The 25083-nt window shown below is 41.2% G+C and overlaps 1 protein-coding gene across 1 annotated transcript; it reads left to right on the top strand.

Annotated features, from left to right (window-relative positions):
- The first annotated feature begins 21711 nt into the window (after positions 1 to 21711).
- On the top strand, positions 21712 to 23083 carry GPR39 (G protein-coupled receptor 39). Its single transcript, XM_027677908.1, has one exon. It carries the CDS (start codon positions 22052 to 22054, stop codon positions 23081 to 23083), a length of 1032 nt encoding a protein of 343 aa, XP_027533709.1. The 5' UTR covers positions 21712 to 22051.
- Positions 23084 to 25083: the final 2000 nt, after the last annotated feature.

The following is a 25083-nucleotide window of genomic DNA, read 5'->3' on the forward strand; positions in this document are numbered from 1 at the left end:
GAGAGGAAGGTTATACAACTAATTGAACTGCTTGACTCTAGTTGATGGCCTGTAAATGTCCATCTTTCTCAAACAGCAGTGTATAGAATTTTCCAGGCTAATAGCTGGTCTGATATGCAGAGTCAAGCTTTATTCACTCAGTACAATTATCATTTATTTAGTGAAGGTGAAGACACTTTCTAGTGAAGTATGAGTCAAGAATTAGGAAAGTGATTCATTCTTCAGGTGTTTAGTTATCCACCAATTATCAAAATACAATGTATGAGTTGGTTTATCTAAATAGTAATATCATATTATGCACAATTATTAAAATATCCAGAAAATTACAAGATAAAGGCAGGAAGCCAAGCCTGATACCTGACACAATACCAAGGATTCCTCTTTGGCTGTACAGGCAGCTAAACCGGGCCAGTGAGAAAGAGAGAAGGTCAATGTGTTTCATTAATAGATCATCACACTAAAGTGTGTCATTCAAATTCACTTTAGGAAAGAGGTCCAGGTATGTAAGGTGCAATATGAAGCAATCACACGTAATATTTACTGATGTTGAAAGACTTAAATGCATAGAATTTGCAACTCTATGTGGCATAATAGAAATTAAGCAAAAATACTATGACAAAGACAGACCCAAGTGGGTGTATTTGTATAGTTATTCCATACAGCCTTTTGCTGTTGAACCCTGTCATCCTTTCTAATCACTCTGGGCACTTAGTTCAGTGCTACATTCACATAATCTTAGTCCCGTGTTCCTATCCTGGCTGATTTTTTGTTGTGTCCTTGGAGATGGCAAGGCAGCATGCACACAGCAACAAGCCAGCTGTGCCACACGGGGTGTTCCAGAGAGTTGGGAAGGAAGGATCTCAATGGCTGTGCTTGGCATCCCAGATTTAAACATCAGAGGCAGACGAGCAGCTGCAGGTCATTGCCAGCCACCTGTGTGGGTGGAGAGTCTTCTGGGGGTGCATGGCTGTTGTTTTGAGTCCTGCCCAATCGAAGGAACAGTTTGCTGTCTGTATGTAAAGATAAAGCCAGAGGTGCCTCTGTGCAGCACAGGCAGGTGTAGGCCTGGCTTGGGTGCCCACCCAGCTGCCCTCTTGCTCCCCCCGACCAGCAGGACCTGAGGGAAAAGCTTGCGGGTCAGGATAAAGACAAGAAGATTGCTCACCATTTAGTCTCATGGACAAAATTGACTCAGCTTAAGGAAAATTATTTAATTTATTGCTTGGGCACTGTGACCACCTCTTCACCCCGCTCCCCAGCCCTGGATACTCTCCAGGTTGTCTCTCACACGTGTCGCCTCACCCCTCAGTGCCCTTTGGCCCATTTTTAAGTGGCACAGGTGTCACTGATGGGCTCAGCTGTGCTGGCTGGAACTGTCTGTGTCCGGCACAGAGGAGCCCCCACAGCCAGTGCCCAGACTTAACACCCAGGCAGCAGGATCTCTGGGTTGTGGTCTGGAGTCTGGTTCATTTCTGGAGTTGCCAACTGTGGAGAGGGAGCCCCACTGGCTGTGCTGCAGCTTCCTGAGGACCAGAGGATCAGGTAAGAACCTGATCATGGATCCTGTCATGGATCTACGAGTGTGAGTGGGTATGAGGGGTTCCTTGTGCAGCGTGGAGAAAAGAGGCTTTCAAAGCCATTGGATCGGTAGCTGGCTGTGTTTGTTTATTCTTTCCCCATGAAGGAATGTCTTATCCTGTGTCTTTCTATAACCTTGTCCTTTGGTGGCCTTGTGGATACGGTGTTCTGCTGTTGCCTAAATGATATAAAGTGGCTCCCAGGGACCTGCCAAAATATGGCCTTGAAGTCATAATCTTACTAACATAAGCTTATATTGGTTCTGTTTCATGCTGATCTGCTTATGTGGACTCCACAGATTCCCTTTAACAATGACTTGGGTTCATCTGAATATTACAGTGGGACCTCCATGGATCCCTACTAGATTTATTTTACCCCTGGCTTTAGCAGGATGCCACCCCATGCAGCTGACACTCCATGCTCATCATGTAAATAAGGTCAGAAAAACATTACAGAGATTACTAGTTTGGTTATTGGCACATGTGTGCTTTCACAGACTGGGAGCTGTTCTGTTCCCATACCCCTCTGGTGCCTTAGGCTTGGAGAGGGTTGATTGCACCTGGAGTTGACCAGGTATGTGCGTTCTTTTTGAAGCCTGAGAATTAACTCCCAGCACCTATTGCTGTGCTGGCAACAGCAGCGTGGCTTTGTTTGGCTTGGTAAGGTGTTTAGTGGGCTTACTTGAGCTTGACCCTGCACTGGAAAGATTTCAAGGCTGAGGCTGAAAGTTGCAGGTACAGATATTGCCTCTGTCCCTAAACATGCAATCCTAAATCTGGGCTTGGTCAACAGCACCTCACTGGGTTAAGCTGTGCATGGATCTAAAAGGAAAGGCATTCACTGGAAAAGGTATGCCCTGTCCACAATCCAGCCTGAGGCTCAAAGAGCAGAGGCAAATGGATTACAGATCTCTCTCTGCCCTGTACAGCTGCTCCTGCTTCTGCTCTCTGGCTATCTGGGTACAGTTCCATGTCCCAGAGCATTCCTTTTAGTAACAGCAACAAGGTCTTTTAAGTCTCCTGCGTTCTCTGATTTGAAATTTAATGTACAAATGTGAATTGAATTTTAAAATTCAAAACCTTCATCATCCTTTCTAGCAGGGCATTGTGTTGTCTTGCAAGCCAGGCCTGAGGTGACTGAACGTGATAACATTTGGTAATTTTTGATTGAGTAAATATACTCTGAAAATAAACCAAACCTGATGGCTCCAGTGGAAGGAGTCCACGATCTCTGCATCGTGATTTTCTGAGGAAGAAACTTTGGCTTCTTTGTCCAAAGGTAGCAACTTTTTTCTTGAGTAAAAATTTTTGGAGATATAAAGAGGGGGGAGCTAAAGAACCTGAAATATAAAGTATTAAATACAAAATAATTTAGCAATAACATGCATCTTTGCATAGTCTTTTTTTACCAAAGAAGAGCATGTCCATCACATATCATAGTCTTTTAGATATTACTAGCAGTAGTATAAACTGCTCTCCTGCATAAAAAAGGAAGTGAATTCAACTGGCTGGAGTTGCTGTTTCTCCAAAAATTATCTTTCTTGAAAAATAAATAAAACAAACGGACAGAACAGCAAAATAAAAATTCCTTGTCTAGAGGTAATTCTTGCTTGCAGCCTGACAGCTGACGAATTACAGTGACAGCAGATTGTCTGAGCCACTCAGGGACTGCAAGTTTGCATGAGAGCCAGGCTGCTTTAAATTGCTGCTTTCAGAGCTTTTCTCCTGCCCCTCAGCTGAAAAAGCCACTGGCTTAGCAGCTAAGCCAGATTCTCTTTGGAGAAAAGGGATAACATTAAGAAGAGTGGTTTACAGAAGGAAAAGGATACCTATCAGGGAGAGGACACTATCAGGAATTAAAAATCTGCTTACCTGGTGGTATGTAGATTGTTCAAGTTGATGGAAATAGTATTTCAGATTATTTTATCTTCTGTGTCTGGTCATGACTTCAAGTATCAGGTTGATGAGATCTGGGTAATGTCCCACTATCTCAGGAGCTCTTGAGAAGGACAAGTCAGGAGAAGCAGCAAATTGTTTTGTGTTCATCTTTATATGGGTGCCTAACAAAAATATAACATAGCTACGCCGAAGGGGTTGGGAAATAACTAAGTACCACCTCTGTATTTTTTTTAAGGATCTAATTTTAATCTTGGTATATCATCTTTGTTTCACTGATTTTTCTGGTTCATTCTCCTTTTGTTTTCTACTCATGATCAGCACACATATTTCATATTTAGCATCACACATATTTCTTGGTAATATTAGCTATATTTATTTGGATAAATTTAGATGTAATAATACTTTTTTAGTAAAAATTTGACCACATTTATCATCACTGGAAACTGACCCTTTATGAGTTTTTATCTGTGCAAGAGCAGTGTTGTTCAGGATCCCTTGAGCCCCAGTTGCAAAACTGTACAAAGAATGAAATTATAACCTTACTGAAGCCAGTGGGAAAACACGTTTTTCAACAATGGGGATAAAAGAACACTTTTTGGGGAAATGCTGGACATCTACAAATATGAGTAGATATATTATGTCCCTTTTCTACATCACGTTTAGATCTAAAATGCTCTCTACTGAAAGAGACTAAAATACCTGTTATGTTCTCATGGGATTTCTCCCTCTCCAACTCACATCATAGTGCCTTTTTGGAATCTGTGTAAATTTCTGACTCCTAGGAGTACTTTTACTTTTAATTTAAGACTAAGTCTTAAATTTCTTACTTTTTGCAATATATTCTGCAAAGGAACCATATTCAGCTGATGTGTGTAGTACTCCGAGTAAATGTGTGGGTGAAATGCATTGTCCAGCATCAAATAACAAACATAAGCCTGCACTTAAACACTGTTGATTTCATACAAATAAATGAACATACACTATTCATTGTCATACAGTGTGAGCACAGCTTTCCTATATTACTAAGATATTTTTGCAAAATTTCGTGATGGACTTAATTATTCAATACATGCTATGAGCCACCAAGACTGGAACTAGAGGCGTGTTTCCTAGAAATGAAACATGGAAGTGTTCTCTAAGCTATTTTAATGCAAATTCTTGTTCAATTCTTCAGCGTCTGAGCTTTAAACACCACATCTGTGAAAAGATCAGACCAAACTGAGAAATGTATTTTGGCCATAGAGATGAAATTGTGAATTGACATTTAATTGTGGGAAGTGATTCTGTAGTTGGTCGTTTTAGATCTTTCAATTGGTGTGAGTCAGTGAGCTTTTATGGAAACAAAATTGCACAGTAGGCTTTAATTGTGCATAATTATTGCACTGCATGGTGCAGAGTACTATACTGTAGGCATTCAGCTGCATTCTGTTAAGTTTTTATTGAACTCTGTGAAGAAGTTTACCTGATGGTATTTGATACATGCTTGTTTAATCCGCTCATGCTTTTTTTGTCTTAGGAAAATGAAAATAATTATAATAGAATATTTTTTCCTTCACCTCAGTTTCCAGATGACTAATTATACTGTATGGGATACCTGTGGGCATCTGCTAAATTTAACTGGAGTCTTAATTCTGATTTCAGCTGCAAGAATCTTACAAAAGGTCTTTGGGTTTAAGAGCGTAACTTTAAATAGTACAGAATAAGACAGGGTTCAGGTTTTTCTACATCCATCTGTACATTCTAAAGGCTGAATGATACTTGGTAGACTTTCATCTCGTTACTTCAGTAATCTGTAGCTGTTTCCAATTTGATTATTTTTCTTTCCTGGGTATTTTATGTCTGTTGGATCTGACTACTGCATCCAGCTAAAACACAGCTTCTGATTCAGGATTAGAAAAATTTTATTTCCTCCTCTCCAAGTAAGTAAAACATTTTTATCGCTATGGACCTAGTGATTTGTGAAATCCTGTTGTACTTTCTTATTTCTCCTGCTAGGCTTTCAAGTTGTCAGCAGTGATCTGATTGTTTCCCATTTTTTCACCAATAATGGAACCCAGGCCAGCACTCTGTTGCTCTCATGAATTCGGTATCACAGCTCTCAGTCATCAAAAGGGCTTTATGATGTTTTTGGGAAAAACAGCTTTGGGTTCAGGGCTTGGGTTTTGGGGGAAGATGAAAAATAGAGTCTGATATTATTGTCATTACTCTACCACAAGACTCCATAGTTCTCGTGCCCTGCCAGGGATGAAAGTACTGTATAACAAACAGTAGCTCTGGCAGATCTTTTTCCTATCTGTATTGATGAACTTGCCATTGTTGTAATATAGATAACAAACCTCAAAATAGTCCTCTTTCTTGTTAGCATCTTCCAGCACAGCAACTTCTGTAGCTGGCCTCAAAAAAAAAAAAAACAACACCAGGAAGAATGAATTTTGATTGCACCTCTGCAAAGCCTTTTATTGTTCTTGTTTGTATAGTAAAAATGAAGCAGCAGGAAGAAGCTTCATTTTTTTTTAATAACTATTCTGTATTATTTCAAGACAGTATGAAGAATATTGTTACAGGTGGGGTTAAGCTAGGCAGGGATTTTTTCCTTCTTCCAGACTATTTACCTACACTTATACCTGGTGATCTATATAATTCAAAAGGAACACGTGAAAACTTCTCTAACAGCTTTACAGCTCTTTTCATAAGAGTGTGGGCAATTGGGAACAATGCAGGATCGTTGGCATCCCACCTTACTCTGAATTTTTACAGGGAGGTGAACTTTTATCATTTCTGTTTCACTACTTGTATCAATGGGAAGTAACTCTACAAACACTGTGTCCTGTCTGACACTTGCCTTCCTATGGTGCTCTCAACCCAGAGTGCAGAGAACAGACACCTCTGCGGGAGAGTGAGGGGTAACTGTTGATGGGAACTGTGAAAGGAAATATTTAAACACTTTTTAAGACCCTTCTCTCCTTTATAGGCACTAGCTGTAAAGTGGGGTCTGATCCTCAGTTAAATAAGGTCATTTTACGACATGGCAGGTTTAAATGTTTGTTTACTTCAAAAGCCATTGCACTTCCAGACATAATCAAGTCTTTGATAATGTGACATAGAACTGCATCAACTGTGATGCTTCAGTCTGGTTTTTTTTTTTTAGTTTTGTTCTGGTTTTTGTTTGTTTTTTTTTTTTTTAAGGTTGTTATTATTTTCTTTTCTCCTTTTTTTTTAACTTTAGTTTTTAAGGGACAGGAGCAAGAATGAGCAACAATAAAAAGCAAGAAATTCTTACTGATTATCTTACCGCCCTAGAAGACAATTTGGATGTAGTCCCAGATTATACATCTGCCCCTCTAATGTACATCTGAAATGATATTAATACCAAATCAGACATCTGTGTGTTATTTGTGTTCAGCTGCTTGGGAGTGTGCTGCTGCTGCTGCATCTGCAGAGAACAGCCTGAGCTTCCTCCTGTGCTTAGCAAGGAATGGCAAGGGGAAGGAGCAGCCTTTGTGCCCTGGCTCACTACCCAATTCAGAAAGCTCTGTTTAGCATTTCACACTTTAGTTTTCATCCTGCTTTCTCTAACACTCATACTGTTCTCTAGCTCACAGTAGTTAGGTTATGCTTCAGAATTACAGGAGGAATGAAGATAAAAATATTCTCTCAACGTATTGTTAACTGGACAGACGCGAGTGCTGAGGTCCTGATTGGATGGGTGAGGGCAATATTTCCATTCAGGGTTGAAGCCTGAAATGGGGAAATTGCAGTGCCCTGGCTGCACCAGTTGCCCAAGCACACTCCTCTGACTGTTCCTATGGTTAAATTAATTACATTAAACACTTGCAGCCTTTCTAAGAGAGCTGAAGCTTCTTTTCAGCTCAGGTCAAGTTATACCTGCCAGGGCAGGATAATGAAAAGGTCAGGATAGGGAAAAGGTTTACCATCTTTACTTATTCATATAAACGTATCTATATTTTTGTATTTTGCTAATACTTCTGACTAGAAACTAGTCCCAGAGTGGAAAGACCCATTTATATTTGACATCTTTTGTGAGATACCTTCATTTACAATGTAGAAAGACGACTGATATTCAATAGGTCCCTCCTTTCAGGTTCCTTTTCCAAAGACTTCATTTATAGGTTGCCAGGTAACCAGAAGTCTTTGACTTTTAAATAGTGCTTCATAGAGGTACAAAAAGTGAGCTTTTCCCAGAGCTGAAATGGCAAGAACTATCTGAAATGAGCACTAGTCTTAGCAAATGCCTCAGGAGCTGACCACTGATATGCATCCACACAAACGTGAAAGAAGACAATCGCTAAACTCTTCAATGGCTGGATGGGTCCAATTTCAAGCACAGACAGTGTGTATTTTCCTAGCTGGTTATTAAATTGAATCTGCATATTATTACTTAAGGTCATAGGTAAATAATATTCTTCATCTCCTCCAGGAAAAACAGAAAAACTGCTCCCAGTCTGCTTCTGCTTCTCCACTGAGCTGGCTAAGGTTTCTGCAGTATGGGAGAGAGGGATAAAAAAGATAAGGGTAATTAAAATTGTCAGCATTAACATACCAAGTCAAAAGTCCCTAGAGGACAGTGCCAGCTCTTCCTTCCTCCTTCTTCTACCTTAATCTCAGAAGAAGCAGCTGAGTGCTGTGGAATACCCAGGATCACTCATGGAGCTGGAAGAAAGAGCTTAGGCACGGGTCTGCTAGTTTTTCAGTCATCTACAAGGCTATGGCTCAGTTACCATTTAGGTAGTAGCTACCTTATTCTCAGGATCTAATCCAATATAAACCACAGTTAAACATGTGCTTGTTACTGTCCTGTGCTAACTGGCATCAGTGAGAGGATGCAGTGATTTTAGTTGTAATCCCATGTAACTAAAGCACCCCAGTCCTGACTGTGGGGCAGGAGAGCCCAGATTGGAGCCTGGGGAATGGAGTGGATCTCAAAAGTTCTTGGTGCTGCCAAAGGTGGAGTTAAGTTTCACAGCACTTAAAGGAAGCTGTGCCAGTCTGGAGCCAGCCTTAACAGCAAGAAGCTCATGCAGTGGGATTGTTTCAACACTCCTCCTGCCTCAGCTGGCTTTGTGGGGAATCTTGCACAAGAGCAGCTTGGTATCTTGCTGCAGGGAGTCCAAGGGGCAATTTGGCTGCCTCAGGTGATTGCCTCTAGTTCTCACCTCTCTCTGATGTTTAGCAACAGGGCAGGAGTTCCAGCGCAGCCCTGTTGGCAGGAAGCTGCCTTGAGGCCAGTACCTTGTGACACACTCGCTGTTTGTCCCAGTGTGGCAATGAATTTCAGTTCTTACTTGCCTAGCTTCGAGTTTAAACTCTCCACACAACCACATCCTTCATTCCTCTTTAAAGGCTGGGTTTTGAAAGTTGGTTGGTTGGTTGGTTTGTATTTCACAGTATTTTTACTTTGGAGATACTTTTGAAGTCATTGTGAAATAAATTACTCAAACATTCAAGCCAAATCGATTGTATTTCCAGAGCTTCATCATGGCAGCAATGCATTAGAACAACTTAATAAAATGTTTATATCAATGTCTGAAGTTCACAGTAATCTGAAAGTGTGCAATGACATCTGTAGGATAAATTATACAGCTCAGCACTGAAACATGACCACAGTACAAAGTATATTGTTTGGAAATCTACTGTTGGACATGAAATCCAGCTTTGCAATTTTTGCTTCAGAATTTACGCTGACACTTCTTTATCATAAATGAGAGATACTTACATGACACCCTTTGGGGCATTCCAGAGTGCTTCAGGATCAAAACTGGTGCTGAAAATGCAGCCTGTGCACCGCTAAAACCAGCCAGACTTTTCCTAGCAGCATACTTGTGTCAGCTATTCTGATAAGGTAAAATTGATAGCATATTTATTGTTTTGCTAAGTCTGTCCCTCTGATGAAGCGCTCTGAAATTGTAGCATAAAGACTGCAGGCTTATTTCAGCAGAACCTAAAAGTCTTAATCCTTTATTGATGTAAAAGCAAGCCACTGTTCTTATTAGCAGCCTAAAACAGAACAACAGAGCACAGAGAAGAGTCCTTCCACACAGAGTTACTGCAATTCTTGGGTAACAGGTACACTTGTACCTAGTATATGTTTATTTATACTTGTCAAATTAGGAGTAGTTTGGTAACATAAAGTAGAAATTTGGCATCTGCAGCCTGCATTTCTCTGTTTGCACTCAGTAAAAAACTCACAGATTCACACCTCCCAAAGTACCAAAATTCCTCTATCACAGCTAATATATCAGTTTGCTAAAATTGTAAATGGAAGTGATTCATCTTTTCCAGATACTGGCTTCCTACTGTTAGTTCAGGAATAGTAAGGAGATGTGGGGGAGCTGGAAAGCTCATTTCAACAGCTTTTTTCATTCATAATTCAATTGTGGTTGGACCCAAATCTGTTGAAGGACTATTGCAGTTGATTGCAGTAGGATTGTAGTATCCAGCCCTCTACTACACAGACAGAGAAAAGAAGGCCTCAGAAATTAAATACAGCCATATGCTGCAGTGGAATATTCCAGTCAAATCAGAGCCCAATCCTTCAGACCCTAATCAAGTGTTAGGCTGTTTCCAGGTGAAGACAAAAAAATTGTCTGTAATGATTCAGAAGTGTTCAATGAAGTTTCTTGGTTGATATCAAAGAAGGAAGACGTAAGTTTTAATCAGCAGACTCTACAAATCTGAAAAGAGGCTATTTAAAAGGGCACCTCTGGCCTTGTGATTCTTTTTCAAAATCATGACATGTGGGGTAAAATAGCTAATCTAATAACATTTTCTGAAGACTTAAAAAACTTGATGTGGGTAAGAAACTGTACTCTTAATCTTATGTCAGTCCTGGGCAAAATAATGGAAAAGTTAATAAGGGACTTAAATTATAGAGATTCAAGGGACAGAAATGTAATAAATGCTAATCAGCACATTTTTTCTGAAAAATATAGCTGATGCAGCAAAACTGATTTTGAATGAGATTATGAATGTGTTGATAATGGCAGTTGTGTGGATTTTGATAATATTTTCCTTATATTCAGATGAAAAATTTTGCCTTCTACGGCTTCAGTGAAACATGCATTAAAAATGAGCTAACAGATCTCAAAAATGAGATATCACTGGCAATTATTACAGAACTCTTAAAGTGCTCTAGGGAGGTTGGTTCGGGGAACATTAAACAAAATGTGGCAGATAGACTGATCAGCTAGGGCTAATCAAGGGCAGGAGCCAGGCATCCCCTCTGGGAATCAGAAAAAATTGCATATATTTCAAACAACATCTGAAACTACTGGACATTTTCATCAATGATCCAGTTGTAAATACCTGGATTAAAGCCTGGGGCAGTGGGGGAGCATGAGGGCAGGGTATCCCGGTTGGCTCCATAGATTATCTGATCATCTGAGCCCATGCACAAAATGCAACAAATAGACAAGCTAAAAAGGATACTTCTGCAGAAGGGAGAATTCCCTGGAAAACAGCAACTTTAAAGGTGTTTTGGGAGATTAATTCAATACAACCTGCCAATGTGATACTGTAGCAGAAAGCAGGAGGATGAGTTTGAAAGAAGCACTAGCTGAGAAATAGCTGATAGGACTGAGAAGGTACCTCCCAGGTGTACCATCCTGGTGAGACTAAACGCAGTAATGCTTTTTGATGCGACTTGAAAGATACAAAAAGCTGGGTTCCATGCAGAAAAACAAATATTACTAGAGGGCCAGAGTCAGCATGTCTTTATAAGGAAGGAATAATCAGGAAGATCACACATAGGTGACAATACATAGGCAACTGGAATAGACCATAAATCCTTTTTCAAGGGCTGTTTAACCTAAATTAGAGTCACGAGGATTAGCGTCTGGAGGCAGAAATCAAACAAGCAGAAACAAGAAACTGTACTCACATTTTTAAGGAACTACAAAAAGAAATGATGATGCCTTCATCTGTTGAGGTCTCCAGGTTAAGAAGGGCACAGATATCTTAGCCAAACAGAAGCTAATGTACACACTGCAGAGGGACCAGGTGATTGTTGTGGGATCTGAGTAGCCTGTTCACTTCTGATCTTCAATGTAATGAACCTACGAATGAAAAAGCAGAGCTTTCATTGAGGGCAGTTAAATTTTGCCTAGAGAAGTTCTGCAGCATAATTCCAGGTTTTTGAAAATTGAACAAAGTTCTTGGTTCTGCATACAAATCTTGCCTTACAGTGTTGCTGTTTGCACACATCACAGAATTCTTGAGCTATTTAATCCTCATTAGTGAAGCATTATTAATCCACAACACTGAAGGACAGGAGGTATAATTTAGAGAAATCCTTATGGGAAGGATCTCATAGGAGATAAAAAGGAATTAAAGTGTTTCCATGGACTAGTAACACAAATAATGGCATTCTAATGCAGTTTTTTTATTAATGTTGCAAATTTAAAATTCTGCAGAAGAGTTTTGGTTTCCTATGGGTGCTATAAGGTTAGGGAGTAATTTGGGTTTTTAACCTCTGTTATATCTAGCCTTGGTCTGTGGGATTCCTGTCTCTTGAGCTTCTTAAGGCTTTCCAGTAGCATAATGTGTTAGAGAATCACTGAACTGTTCAGCTCACTATCTTGGGATTATTTTCTTTTATACTCACTAGCAGTTTAACCTGTCAAAAACAATTATTAAGCAATTTGTAACATAGTAGAGATGTAAATGGTCTCAAAAAGCCCATGACTGGAAAAAAGAGCAATGACTTGCCAGAGCTTGTATATTTGTAGAAATCCATACTAACTTGTTTCCCAAAGATTAGAATACTTGAAAATATTTTGGAAGGTTAGAATATTCAGAAATTATCCATCTGGACTTTCAACAACCTCTCTAATGAGATAAACATTGCCACCTTGTGCAGGAGAAAGGGCGAAGAGCACTATGGCCACCTGCTTAGGGAGAGAGAGAAATCTCTCTACGCATGGGATTTGCTTCCTACATTTCTGTAGGGATTGCAGAGAGGAGCATTTCTCAGGGGCACATCCCAAGTTCCTGGGGAAGGATGTGCCTCCCCTCAGTTTGAGAAGCTGGATCTGTCATTTCTCACAGCTTAGAAGTAAGAGATACAACGCCTGGAAACAGCAGTCTCCATGAGCTGCAATCAAAGTGGAAGTGAAACAATGGTGCTTTACACAGCACAGTCGCAGTAAGGGTACAGGCACGATACTGTATTCCAAAATGTTTCAGCGTGGGAGGCAAATAATCTCTGTCAATAACAGCAAAGTGAGCAAATAAAATAGCTTGTATTTTCAGTTAACAAAAGGAAGTGGCAGTTTTGACCATATTTACTGCTTCCTCAGCTCCGTCTCTCTGGATTCACCACATAGTGGTGTTAAAGATGTAAAGTACTTACATTTAATACTGACATTTGTTTTTATGACAGCACTATACAACTTCCAGAGGAGCAGTCTTCAGTTTGGGGCTTTCTCAACCTCTGACCTCAGTGTTGGTAGTATGAGACTTTGCTATTTCAGGACTAAAAGAGGAGAAAGAAAAACCTTAGCATGCAGGAGTCTCTCATTGCAAGTCTGTTGAGCCTAGTCCAAATGGAAGAAAACTATTATCCTTTGGCACCCACCAAGCCTCAAGCCTGTCTCTTGATTTGCTCATTTCTTATTTCCTTTCCTTTACCAAACTATGTGTACATAAACCCCACCTAGGAGAGGAGGATGCTCGTGAAACTGCACTGTCCTACTGACTTCAAGTCTACTATGTGAAAAAGTGCTCTGTCTCTCTAAGCATGTTCTTGGGTACAGATCCTCTACCAAGAATTTATTTTGGAGGTGGGTGCTGAAGTTGGAGGGGGGTCTGTTCTAAGTCCTGCACAGCCTCCAGAGCTGCAGAGCAGCAGCACAGTCCCTGAGTCAGTCATTCACTTGCAGTCCTGTACAAATCTCACACAGAGTTTGCAAATGCATTTTTAAACTTAGCTCTCATGTAGACAAAATCCAAGACCAACTCAAAACTTTTAAAACACATAAAACATTTTCTAGGAGACCTTCCCAACTTATCATCCCTTTAGGATTTTGATTGATGTTCTGCAGTTCCAGGTCTCTTTTTTTTCCCAGAGAGCATTTTATTCCTGTAGGTAGTATACAAGTCTGAGTTAAGACTTTGTGTTTTTATAAATGCCAGTTCCTTCTTTCTGGGTAGTATCTGGAAAAACTATCTTTCTAGGATAGTTACCCCAGATAATTTCTACTCCTTCTCAAATATTTGTTTAGGAGCAAACCAGGGAAACTCCATCCTCGAAGAGTTATTTCCTTTAGCCTAGATCCAAGTCTTTTATTCATCTGAAGGGATGTCCTGTAAAACTAATGAGTCTTGAGCAGTCTGTATTGCTAACTGGTTTCTGCATGCAGTGATTCTTCCTATAGCTCTTCAGTCAAAGAAAAGACTGGAAGCTACAATAACAAAGAAAAGGCACCCAACAGTTGGGCAATCAAAGTAACATTCACAAAACAGGTGGGATATATCAGCTGATCCATATACAAAGATTGGATTTGTCTCACATCCCTTTATGTACTGTCTCCACACTGTATTTTTGCTAGGAGCTCCTTTTGTCAACAGAGAGAAAGTGGTATTCCTGGGGCGGCAGGAATGTTTTACATGTCTTCTTTAGGATGGCATCAATCAGGACTTGGTTCCACTGAGGAGGATCTTCCCTGCCAGCAGGCAATCCTGGGGTGACAGTGTTAGATGTCAGAGCAGGCCTTGTGGCAGCAGGTTGTCATTTCCAGCTGTTTAAAGTATGTGTTTTCTTAGCAGGCATAGTATGCTGTGGAACAAAGATAGAAACTATTGTCAAGAGGGGTGGGAATGAGGAGGAGAGAATTAGAGATTCAGAGAGAAAAGATAAAAAAAAGATAACTAAAATATTTTCACATGCACTTTATATAATTCATGCTTCAAAAATTATATAAAAGCAGTTGGTTCTCTACAGACAAAGGAGTTGCTGTATTTTTCCAAAACAGAAGAGCTCTACTTACTTGGTATGTGAAGTTGTAACAATTTATTGGTCACTGTATGTACTGATAGGTTGTCCTGTTGTACTTAAACAACCACTTGGACAGAATATGGTACCACATAAACACAGGTGAAAGCACTGATGGGAAAAAAAAAACATTTTGGGATCCATTTCCTATTTATTTCTCTGTTCAGTTTCAGGATTTGTATCTGTAGGACAGTGACCAGCCACTTCCTATGTCACTGTTTAGTAGAAGAATTTCAGAAATAAAGGAAGTCACACAGATAAAGTAAGCATAAGTGCATGCCCAAAACAAAGGAGGAAACCCTCCTCCCCCCCACACACTGTGCAGGGCCATCAGAAATAAGCATCACAAGCAATGCAAATGTTAAAGTGTATGCTCTAAATTTAGATCAGCTCGCTTTCACATTTGTTTGTTTTATATTTTCCTTGCTTGACTTGCATTTATCAATATAGTACTAAATTGCCAAATAGTCCCATTACACTGTTAATATTTGCCTCTGCATTTCAATGACAGCTAAAATGCAGTGAAGAAAAAATGCAATCCTCCCATGCGTAAATCCCGAGCTGGTGGGGAAGTCAGCCACTGGCACAAAGGGAATGCACTGCCCATGGTAACAGGAGGGCAGGAGGCACACAGAGCTGAGCCCACACTGTGCCCACAGGGCCCTGATTTGAGGCACTGAGCCTTGTGAGAGGCTTTACTCCTTGTCATGTCCCAGCCAGGGTTTTCTTCCTGCCATATTCTCTGTCCTCAGGCTCTGATTCAAGGCTCTCCAGGCTCGCTTCCCTCCTTGCCCACATGGCATTGCTCTTTCTGTGACTGGTGTGCACGGGACTTTGCCTCAGACCCTCTGTGCTGCTGGTAGCTCAAGACAGTTTGCAGCACACCTGGAGCAAGGCTGCAACCTAGGTCATTCCAGCCCAGATTGTCCTCCAAATCTTTCTGGGTGCTGTGTGCTGGGCATGGTGGAACAGCGCAGCATGGAGCAGCACAGAATACCTGCCCTGGTGATATGAGGACAGCAGGAATGAGAACAACTGGGGTCAGCAATTGGAGCCTGGTGGTTCGGCTGCACAGTGATTGAAGGTTCAGTGCTTCACAGAGCCTGTGGTTATGGCATATCCTGGAGTCAAAACCTCTGAAACTCCGCTAGTGTTTTCCCTGAGAACAAGAACTGGAGCCCTGCATTCTGGCCAGATTTTATCCCTGAATGTACATGTTTTACTTAGAAACCCATATGTGGCATCTTCTATGCAATAAATAACTGTGTAATGTTAATTGTCCTGCTCTACCCAAAGGTAGGTGTTGCTACCTGTTGTAGCCCAGATTGCAGCAACGGGTAAAGCACTCCACCTTTTTTCTTACAAGCTATTTAAAATTGAATTTGTTGAAGTTTCTGCAAGGGAGTGAACTATATAATGGTAAAATAGAAGTTCCTTAAAGTGAGAAGTCAGATATTTTGAATCTTGGCATCGTGTGTACTGTAAATGAGAAAGAACAGGGTGACAGAAGTGCCCTTGCTGTGGTGACATGCTGCTAGGACTCCTTAGAAGCAGGTCAAAAAGCTGTCATTAGCTTACTTCAGGCTAAACCCCATCAGATGAGTTTTGAAGAGAGGCAAAATGGTTTTGTAATAACTTAGCTGGGCACATGAGTGCAAGTCCTGATGGTGATGAGATGGCAAGCACAAGAAGGAAACAAGGAGATAATTTTTGCTTTACCTTCCAATAGTAAAGCTTAATATTTCTATAAAACATTTTTTCAGGAGACCAGGATTGAACCATCAACCTTTTTTTAGAAGATTCACAGTTGGTTCATTAGCAAAAGAAAAAAAGAACATGAGCTCTAAACTGCAGTGTTTTGGTACCTGCATATGACAGCCATTTCCACAGATTTTTGACCTTGCAGATTTATAACAAAAATTATGGAGAAATAAGGTTCTGAGATGCATTTTTACAGAAGTTTCTCCTATCTTGTCACTTTAAGCAATTAGCTACATTCAGACAAAGAAATCTCAAGTTTTTTCTAGGGCAGTAGCATAACAGGTCCAAAATTTTGAGCCTCTGTTAAAAGGTACATTGCATAGAAGAGTTTTACAAGACAGCTTTAAAATATGGCATAAGGAACTGAGTATGCTCTTAAACAGGAGCTTTAAATTGTGTTTTGCAGCCATTAACATCTATTTGGATAAGGTGGTAGTCCAGAAGTTACACAGAGAAAAATGAAATTTGATTCAGTGTGCTGAGGATTGTGTCCCAAGGTTCACATTAGTGATTTCTTGAACCAAATGTTGTGCTTTGTTGCCACTGTGCTTCAGACAAAGGGGAGTCTGGTGGGTATTTCAGGATATGTGTTCAATACAGTCAATTTGTGACTATTGAGACTTGGGCTTAGTGTATGTGTTAATTTTGGTTACAGCTCCTTTGTCAGGCATGGGATAAAAATAAACTCATTTCCTTTGGTGCCTCATTCCTAAAGGATGCAAAAAGGACCATCTCATTTCAGGATAAGACTTGCTTTACTTGCATTTCCCAGCCTGTCTAGTCAGTTTCTCTCCATTTGTGGCCATAGTTAGTGGCCTCTCCTTGGCCTCCTCACACCTACTGCAGTGTCAGGGAACAGATAAGTGCATCTCTTTCCTTACTCCAAGAATGGAAAATTAACCGTTTCACTTCCTTACCAGTCAAAGTGCACTCCCATCTAATCACAGCAATCCACACACCTCCTGGTTTGCTTCAGAGAGAGCTGCAATTGAGTGAAGGCTTTGAGGAGCTTTAATGCGTTTAATTTACCAAGGTGATCAGACAGCAGGTGGTGTATTGTTCAACACCTCCAGATATGACTATGTACAATAATTATGTGTTTTGGTTCTGTAAATGGGTTTTAATTTTTATGAATTAATGTCAATTAAAAGAACCAGAGCAACCAGTGAAGAGCTGTGTAAATGCATTTATTGCTCGGCAATTTGCGTGCTGCGGGTTGTGTGAGGAAGTTAGCAGGAATCCAGTGTATTGATGAGGAGGCTCGTGTGTTGCACAGATTTTTCTGTATCTTGGATAAACCATTTAGTCTCACTGTCCCCAGTTTCTTCTCATGTTGCTTTCCAATTTGTAAAATACACTGGAAGTAGTGAAGCGCTTTGATCTATTCATTTAGACAGAATGATTTGGAGCAGAGATCTTTTTCACTGTGTATCCTGGAAGCACATTTGAAATCCCTTCTCTATCCTCCAAATAAGCAAGCATGCACAACATGATATTCCAAGAGGATGCATTACAGCAGGTAGCACTGCACATTGCTGAATAAAAGATGGCAGCTTTCCATATGCCACCTTTGAAGAGGTAATCTAATTCCATTAGAATTCATTATGGATGCTCAGGTTACACAGCAGACCCACTGCCCGGATTGCATAACCCAGTCTCTAGTGTTGCCAGAAGAAAGTGAGCCAAGCAGTTAACAGCACGATGGTTCTTAGACTGTTTTGCCCAAAACCAAACTCTTAGGGAAATTAAGAAGATATAAACTTCACAAGTGACTTGTACTTATTTATATTATTAACTATCATCATAATCTTCCATAGAAGAAAAATATAATTCAAGAATAACTCACCAGAAGAATACAAATGGATCTTAACAGTAAAGAAGAGGCTTGTTAGATTCCAGAAAACAGAAAGAAACCTTAAGTTATTTGACTGCAGTCTTTAATTATTTAAATTTTTAATGAAAAATAATTTTAAAAGCCAATATGAGCTGTCTCAGGCAAATCGATTTCTTAAAACATTTAAAATCATTTGGACACTTTACTTTTGTCTGCATTGCTTCTTCCTTTTATTCCCACTGCACTTTCCCCTCTGCCTGTGGAGATCAGGGTAGCTACCTCTGCAGAACGGCAATCTCATTTTGTTTACCTCGTGTTTCAAAGAGAATTGAACAAGCCCAGGATTCGCTTTGTCTAAACAAATATTGGCAAGACAAAGGTATCACAGCTATTCTAGGGACAAGAGGTTTGTTGCGATGGAGAATGGTAAAGACTGCCAAGAAAAAAAAAGTCAATGTGTTTTTATCTGAAAAAAAAAGTTAATCCTTTTCACAGCCTCATTTCCTTCGCCTTTGAGATAGCTCTCCTTTTTCATTTAGGTTTTAGAGTTTTTAAGCTAAGAGAAGCAAGAAACGGAGATATTTTCTTTGTTCCTGTCAAGTAGCTTGAACAGTTTGAGAACAGAAACCAGTCAGAGCAGTGTGATTAGCGTAGCCAATTAAGGCGGATTTGCATATTCACAACACAGCTATCGAGAGATAATTCTGCAGTGATAACGCAAGTGTGGCAGTGCCTGTCTGCCTATCAGAGCACCCTGGCATCCATGCTGTATGGTAATTGAGAAATAACCACAGAGTGATTCTGCAGATTGGGCACCCCGAGCCAACCCACGTGCTGGCGCTGCACAGCTGGGGAAGAAAGGGCATTTGTAAGGCGGGAGCAAAATTATCCCCCCCCGCACACTGGAAAAGGTTAATCTACAATCCATTTACCAAAATGCAATGGCATCTGTCAAATGAGTTTCCTTTTCCAAGATTCATTGGAATACAACTTGTGCTAACTGCCAGTTTGGGGGGACCAACCTCATCAGCAGTTTGGGGGACCTGGCTTTTAATGAGACAGCAGCTGCCCAAGGACTGAGTGCCTCAACCCAGCCTGGTCCCCAGGCACTGCGAGTTGCTAGATGGTGTGCTACACAAGGTGCAGAAGGCGAGCTTCATGCAGTGGCCTAAAGGATGGATGATAAAGCTCTGCTTTCTTCTACCCCAAAAAGGCCTTTCACCAGAGTGCTATCCAAGGACCAGGCAAGAAAGCAAACCGCCCTTCAGGAAACCTTGTACACTCTGTTGGATAACAAACCGGGGCGGGTGATCACAGCAGCTTTATTATCTCTGAAGGTGAAAAATCACCTTATATACTACAGCGACAACAATCTGCTCCATCTCAGTGTTCCTCTGGCTCCCACCACTCGTCATCTCTTCCCAACAACTGCATCACCACAGGCATTCAGGTGGACATGACTGGCCAAGCAAGTGGCACACAGAGCCAGCTGCACCCTGTGCCCACGTGATCTGCATCTTCAGGAGGCTCTGTTTGCTTACCAAGGATGCTGACAAGTGATTGGCAGTGTGCAGCATCTGTGTGTGCTGATTTTAGAAAGAAATATGGTGATTTCTACCCTTAATGCTCTTGCCTCCTCTTCAGTGCTGGCAGCTGAAGTCGTGGTGTGCAATTGCAACAAATTGGGTCAGGAGGAACTCCCTGGAGTGCTCTCCCAGGTGCAACTACAGAGGCCACAGTTCACTTTTGAAACTGCTAAGGGAAAAGCAACAACACAAAAATTAACTCATGGTATTTACTGTTACAAGATATCAAGGAAAACTTAAGGAAATCCCTAAAATGAGACTGTGACACAAATCATATGTTTATAAACTGGTATCATGTCCATCGAGGTAAAGATTATGATCTCTCAACCTCCATGCCACATTTAGTTGTCAGAAATTTCTTCCTCCAAGAAGATATATTTTTTTTATAATCATCCAGGATTTTATACCTATCTCTGGAATATCCACTCCTGGTTTATCTAGTCTAGTAACCTGTGTAATATTTTTCTATATTTAATGGTCTCAGTCTATGAGCATCCACAATTGTCTCTTTCCTTCCTATCCCCTTTGTGGCACCAGCTCTTTATTAGAAACTTAATAAACTTTGTGTATGTTCTAAAGATAATATTGAAAATGCAAAATTGTGTTCTTCATTCTATAATTGGTGTGGAAAAAAGGGGGAGATCTAATCCTATTGGGCCTTCTCTCTCTTTTGCTCTCTCTCTCTCACTTTTCCCTTTTGATGGTAAGCAGCAAATTTTAATTAGCTTCATTTCCACAATTCAGTCATGCATATGTAATCTTTGTTCACTCTTTTATAAAGTAAAATTAAGTGAAAGAAATGGGGTAATAATAGAAAGCTTGTCTGAGCAGAACAAATGTGAATTATCAAACATAAGGAAAGATGACTGGCACTACACAGCTTGAAGTTGTGCAGGTTTGAGGTGATTTTTCTGAAACAGAAATGCATAAATAATGCATAGAAACAGGTGCTGATTATCCTGGTTTGGGCATCTTTTGTTCATTATATACTTGGGCCGCTGAGGTACAGTGATAACCACTGAATGTGAGGAGACTGCTTAACAACAACTTCCTAATGTTTCTCTTTTATCATGAGCTGCAAATGTCACATGAGCCTGTCTAGTTAATAAAAATCACTTTGAGAACCCACTGTTCTTAGATTTGGTATTGGAGCAGATCACAGTACTGGGCTTCTCTCTATTATAGCTGCAAAAGCTGTATGGCCATTTTGCATTGTAATTTAAAGGTTTCCTAATCCATATACACACCCTCTAATTAAATGTTTCCAGGGGTTACTTTGGGAGCCTTCAGTGCTATGGTTTGAAACTAAAACTATAGAGCGCGTTAAATTCATTTCCCTTGGGGTGACACACAGGAGGGGGAAGTATGTTTTCATCCCTTGCTACTCCAGATTATTTGAAAGCATGAGCATGACTGGGTTACTGACTTCATTATTTCTCTTATCTAACATAAGAAGACGGAAATTTGAAGGGAAACAATTGATGTGTCTAAAGAGTTCAGCTTACTTCATAACTTCTGAAAAGGCTCTTCGGAGTCTAACCAGTTATTTTAAGAAGCTACCAGTCCAGCAGCAGCAACTGAAAACCAGAATGTCCTGTTGATGTAAATCAGTCCGTGGCTGCACATAACCAACACTGCTGCTGCAGATGCTGAGGTCTTGATAAAAGGAAATGTAAAGTAGTGAAGCTTGTGGCGTTAGCACATATAGTAATGAAGTCTGAAGCCCAGTTAATGTTAAACTCATGAGGAGATACTTTCTCTTTAGCATGTGTCCATTCACACATTCAGTCTGACCCCACCAAACCAACAGCTTTAGGTGAAACACCTCTTTTCGTCCTCACGAAGCACCTCCTGCTACAGGAAGTGAATTTCAGACATGAGTGGCTCACTCTTTTTTTTTTCTCTCCTCTAAACCCGCTGTTCTGCCAGTGACTAGAGAACTAGGGATAGCCAAGATTTAAGTTAATGGTTAACAGAGTAGCTGTAACCACACAGAAACTCTGACTTCCTCCTGGGGCGGGGACCAAAAGCTGCTTTGCTTGCAGAGAAAGAGGCAAGCGCTGAAAGCAGAGCAGTTCATACCGTGAAGGGCTGGAAAACAGCAGCTTCAGTCCACAGAGAAAGGAGGAGGAAAATCCAAGAGGAGAAAGAGGTGTTTGCCATAAAGATAGGTAAGAGCTGAAACACTTTCCTGTTCGACTTAGTGACTCAGAGGGTTGCTAACAAACCTCGCAGGTGTGGCCATGCGACACACATTATACCTGACTGCTCAGACATGTGCGTTTCCGTGAGAGGGGCAAAGCGGGAAAGAATCTATTTTCTGTGAATTTGAACATCAGAGAAGGCAGGAGGGCACTTCCTCCCTCCTCTCCACCAGGGACTGCTCATGGCAGGACAGACATCCACTTCAGACTGCTCTCATCTCATTGACCACAGCCATGTCCAGGAGTTTGAGGTGGCTCTGTGGATCAAGATCACTTTGGCCTTAGTCTACATCTGCATCTTTGTTGCGGGCATCTTGGGCAACAGCATCACCATCAAGGCCACCAGGATCCTGCAGAAGAAAGGCTACTTGCAGAAGGAGGTCACTGACCACATGGTGAGCCTGGCCTGCTCTGACCTGCTGGTCATCCTGCTGGGCATGCCCATGGAGTTCTTCAGTGCCATCTGGAGCCCCTTTTCTAACCCCAATGGCAACATTGCCTGCAAGCTCTACTACTTCCTCTTTGAAGCCTGCAGTTATGCCACTGTGCTGCACGTCGCCACCCTCAGCTTTGAGAGGTACATCGCTATCTGCCACCCCTTCAAGTTCAAGTCTCTCTCTAGACCCCGCACGGTGAAGCTGCTCATCGCCTTTGTCTGGGGGACATCTGTCTTGGTGGCTCTGCCCCTGCTCTTTGCCATGGGCACAGAATATCCCCTGGAAATCGTCGAGGGCTACCAAAGTACAACAGCCTGCGTCAGACCTACTCCCAGGCACCACATACCTGAGCTGAAGTACAACATGACCATCTGTACCAGCCTCTCTTCCAAGTTTCCTCTCTTTCAAGCCAGCATCTTCAGTGCCTTTGCTGTGTACATCATAGTGCTGGGATCTGTCACCTTCATGTGCCACAGCACGATGAAAGCCCTGATGATCTACAAGGAAGGAACTGTGGCAGTGAAGGGAGGACAAAAGCACCAGAAGAAGTATCTAAGAAAAAGTGAGAGCTCAGAGGGCAAGAGCTCCAGGAGACAGATCATTTTATTCCTGGGTAAGAACCCTGTCCTACTCTGCCTCCCCTCCGTCCTCTGCCCCCTTTCCACATGGGAAGGAAGCCCAGAAGTCTCCATTTTATCTCACCAAGTTCCCCCAAATGGGGAATGTATGGTTGGAGACCGGTACAAAATGAGGGATAGGCAATACTTTTGGTTGTGAGGATACATTTTAAAAAACTTGATGTCTCTGTGTATGTTTTTGACACACTCTTTTTGTCATTAGAACAGGGGAGAGGGAAAAAGAAGGAAAAATCCATTCACTGTTTGCTATTTCTGTTGTCTGATTATCCTGCATGCCTACGTGCAGCAGTATGGGTGATAGGCTGTTGCAGCTTGACCTTTGGTGTAGCAATAGGCAACGGTTGCCTGGATATAAAGTAGCTCTACTTGCATGTTTTCCCAATAAATTACAAATATGAGCATACTTAGTAAGGCTCCTGACAGGAAGGAAGACTGTCTTGCAAGATCTGAAGCTTGTCCCTCTCTAAAGGCATTTCCCTGTTAATTCAGGATGCTCCTTGGAGAGTTCTTATTTAACCTCAGTAGTTGTGGCTGTGTTGCATCTGAGCATCAAAGAAGCTGGGCTGGAGAGTTTATTTGATATTTGGTTGCCCTCTTTGAATTTTTTTCTCTGGTTTTATTTGAAGGCCTGTAACCTTGAAATTATGTTTGATTCTGATCTCTGTCGCCACATTTGTCAGACAAAAACTAATCAAGCTGTCATTTTGCCAACTTGGGATCTTTCCGGGCTGTGATCCATGTAGTCTCCACATTTGTTGATGTTCTTAGAGGCGCCCTTAATCATGCCCTGGCTGCATTGCTACTAGTTCCTGTTTTATTGGGTTGCTTAATATGATACTGGATATAATAAATGAACCATCTAGTGTAAGAATATGCAGTAGACCCAGTATTTGTGCATTGCTTTTTGGTGCTCTGATTGATATTGAAGAGAGGGAATTGAAACTTGTGGGTCTGTCCACTTCTGCAACTTTAGGTAGATTAGCTCTCTTTTATTACTTTTTTCCTCTTTTTAAATTATTTTTGCTTTCTGAGGATTCTCTGATTCCTCCTCTAGTCCTGCTTTTGCCATGGTCTATGGCTAGGACATGAAGGCAGGCTAAGGAGCCCAGGGTGCAGCCAGCCCCTTTCCTGCTGCAGCAGTGTGAGAGCATGGTGAAAACCTGTCATTCAGGCAAGGCATATGACTTGGGTTTGGGACAGGGTGGAGCTGCACACTCCACCAACAGAGAATATGACAAGGGCTTCAAATGGGAGATGTGACACTCCAGGCTGTACACAGCCCTTCCTCATGCTCAGAGTGTACATCTAATGAAGAAATCATCTCCTTTCACAAGGAGTCTGTTAGTCTAGGGCAAGAGGCCCTGTATGTGGGTGATTGAGGGGGCTCTCAGTATCCTCATTCCACTTGACAGTACTGATTTCTGGGGTAGAGGCACAGCAGTGTAGCTAAATATACCTGTTGCACAAAGCAGAAAAACAGATCTGCTCTTGAAGTGCTACTTGTGGGTTCCTTAAATGTCTCTGCCTCTACAACCCGTTATAAATTACCATTACCACAGCCACATTAAAGCCCAGTCTAAGATCCAAGTCCTGGCTAGGTTGAGGGGGGAAGGTAAATTGCCATGACCTTTTTTCCCCTTCTTGATTATTATTCTTCCTCGGTGATGGTCTAGCATGGAATAGGCAGATGTGCTGCTTGCAGGAGTACTGGAAAGCTAAATGAAAGCAATTAGTTTGTCCTTTATCATGAGGGAATTTGCCACCAGTATCTGACACTTTCTCCGTACTCTCAGCTTTTTGGAGGTAGTAGATACTTCCACGAATTCACCCAAATTATTTCAGTGGTAAGACTTTAATACGAGTCTTGCTAATTTACTTGGCTTTGGGAATAAATTAATAAACTGAGGAGGAAGAAACTCTGGCCTGCAAAGCAATTTAATTTGGAGATTTCATAATAGTGATGCTTTAGGGCAGTTTTAACCCAGAAGAAATGAACATATAAATTGTTTACAAATCGCTGAATTTAAATATTGTGATTTAGAAGTCCTCTTTGTTTTTCATTTAACAGATGGGTCAAATTAAAACAAATACTTGCACATTCTCAACATATTTCACTTTTAATGTGAAATGTAAATGGCA

This window comes from Neopelma chrysocephalum, unplaced genomic scaffold, assembly GCF_003984885.1.
Source record: "Neopelma chrysocephalum unplaced genomic scaffold, ASM398488v2 Primary Assembly neopelma1_44, whole genome shotgun sequence".
Classification (NCBI taxonomy): domain Eukaryota; kingdom Metazoa; phylum Chordata; class Aves; order Passeriformes; family Pipridae; genus Neopelma; species Neopelma chrysocephalum.

Coding starts and splice junctions, on each gene's coding strand:
- GPR39 (XM_027677908.1), top strand. CDS start 22,052: ATGGCAGGACAGACATCCACTTCAGACTGCTCTCATCTCATTGACCAC.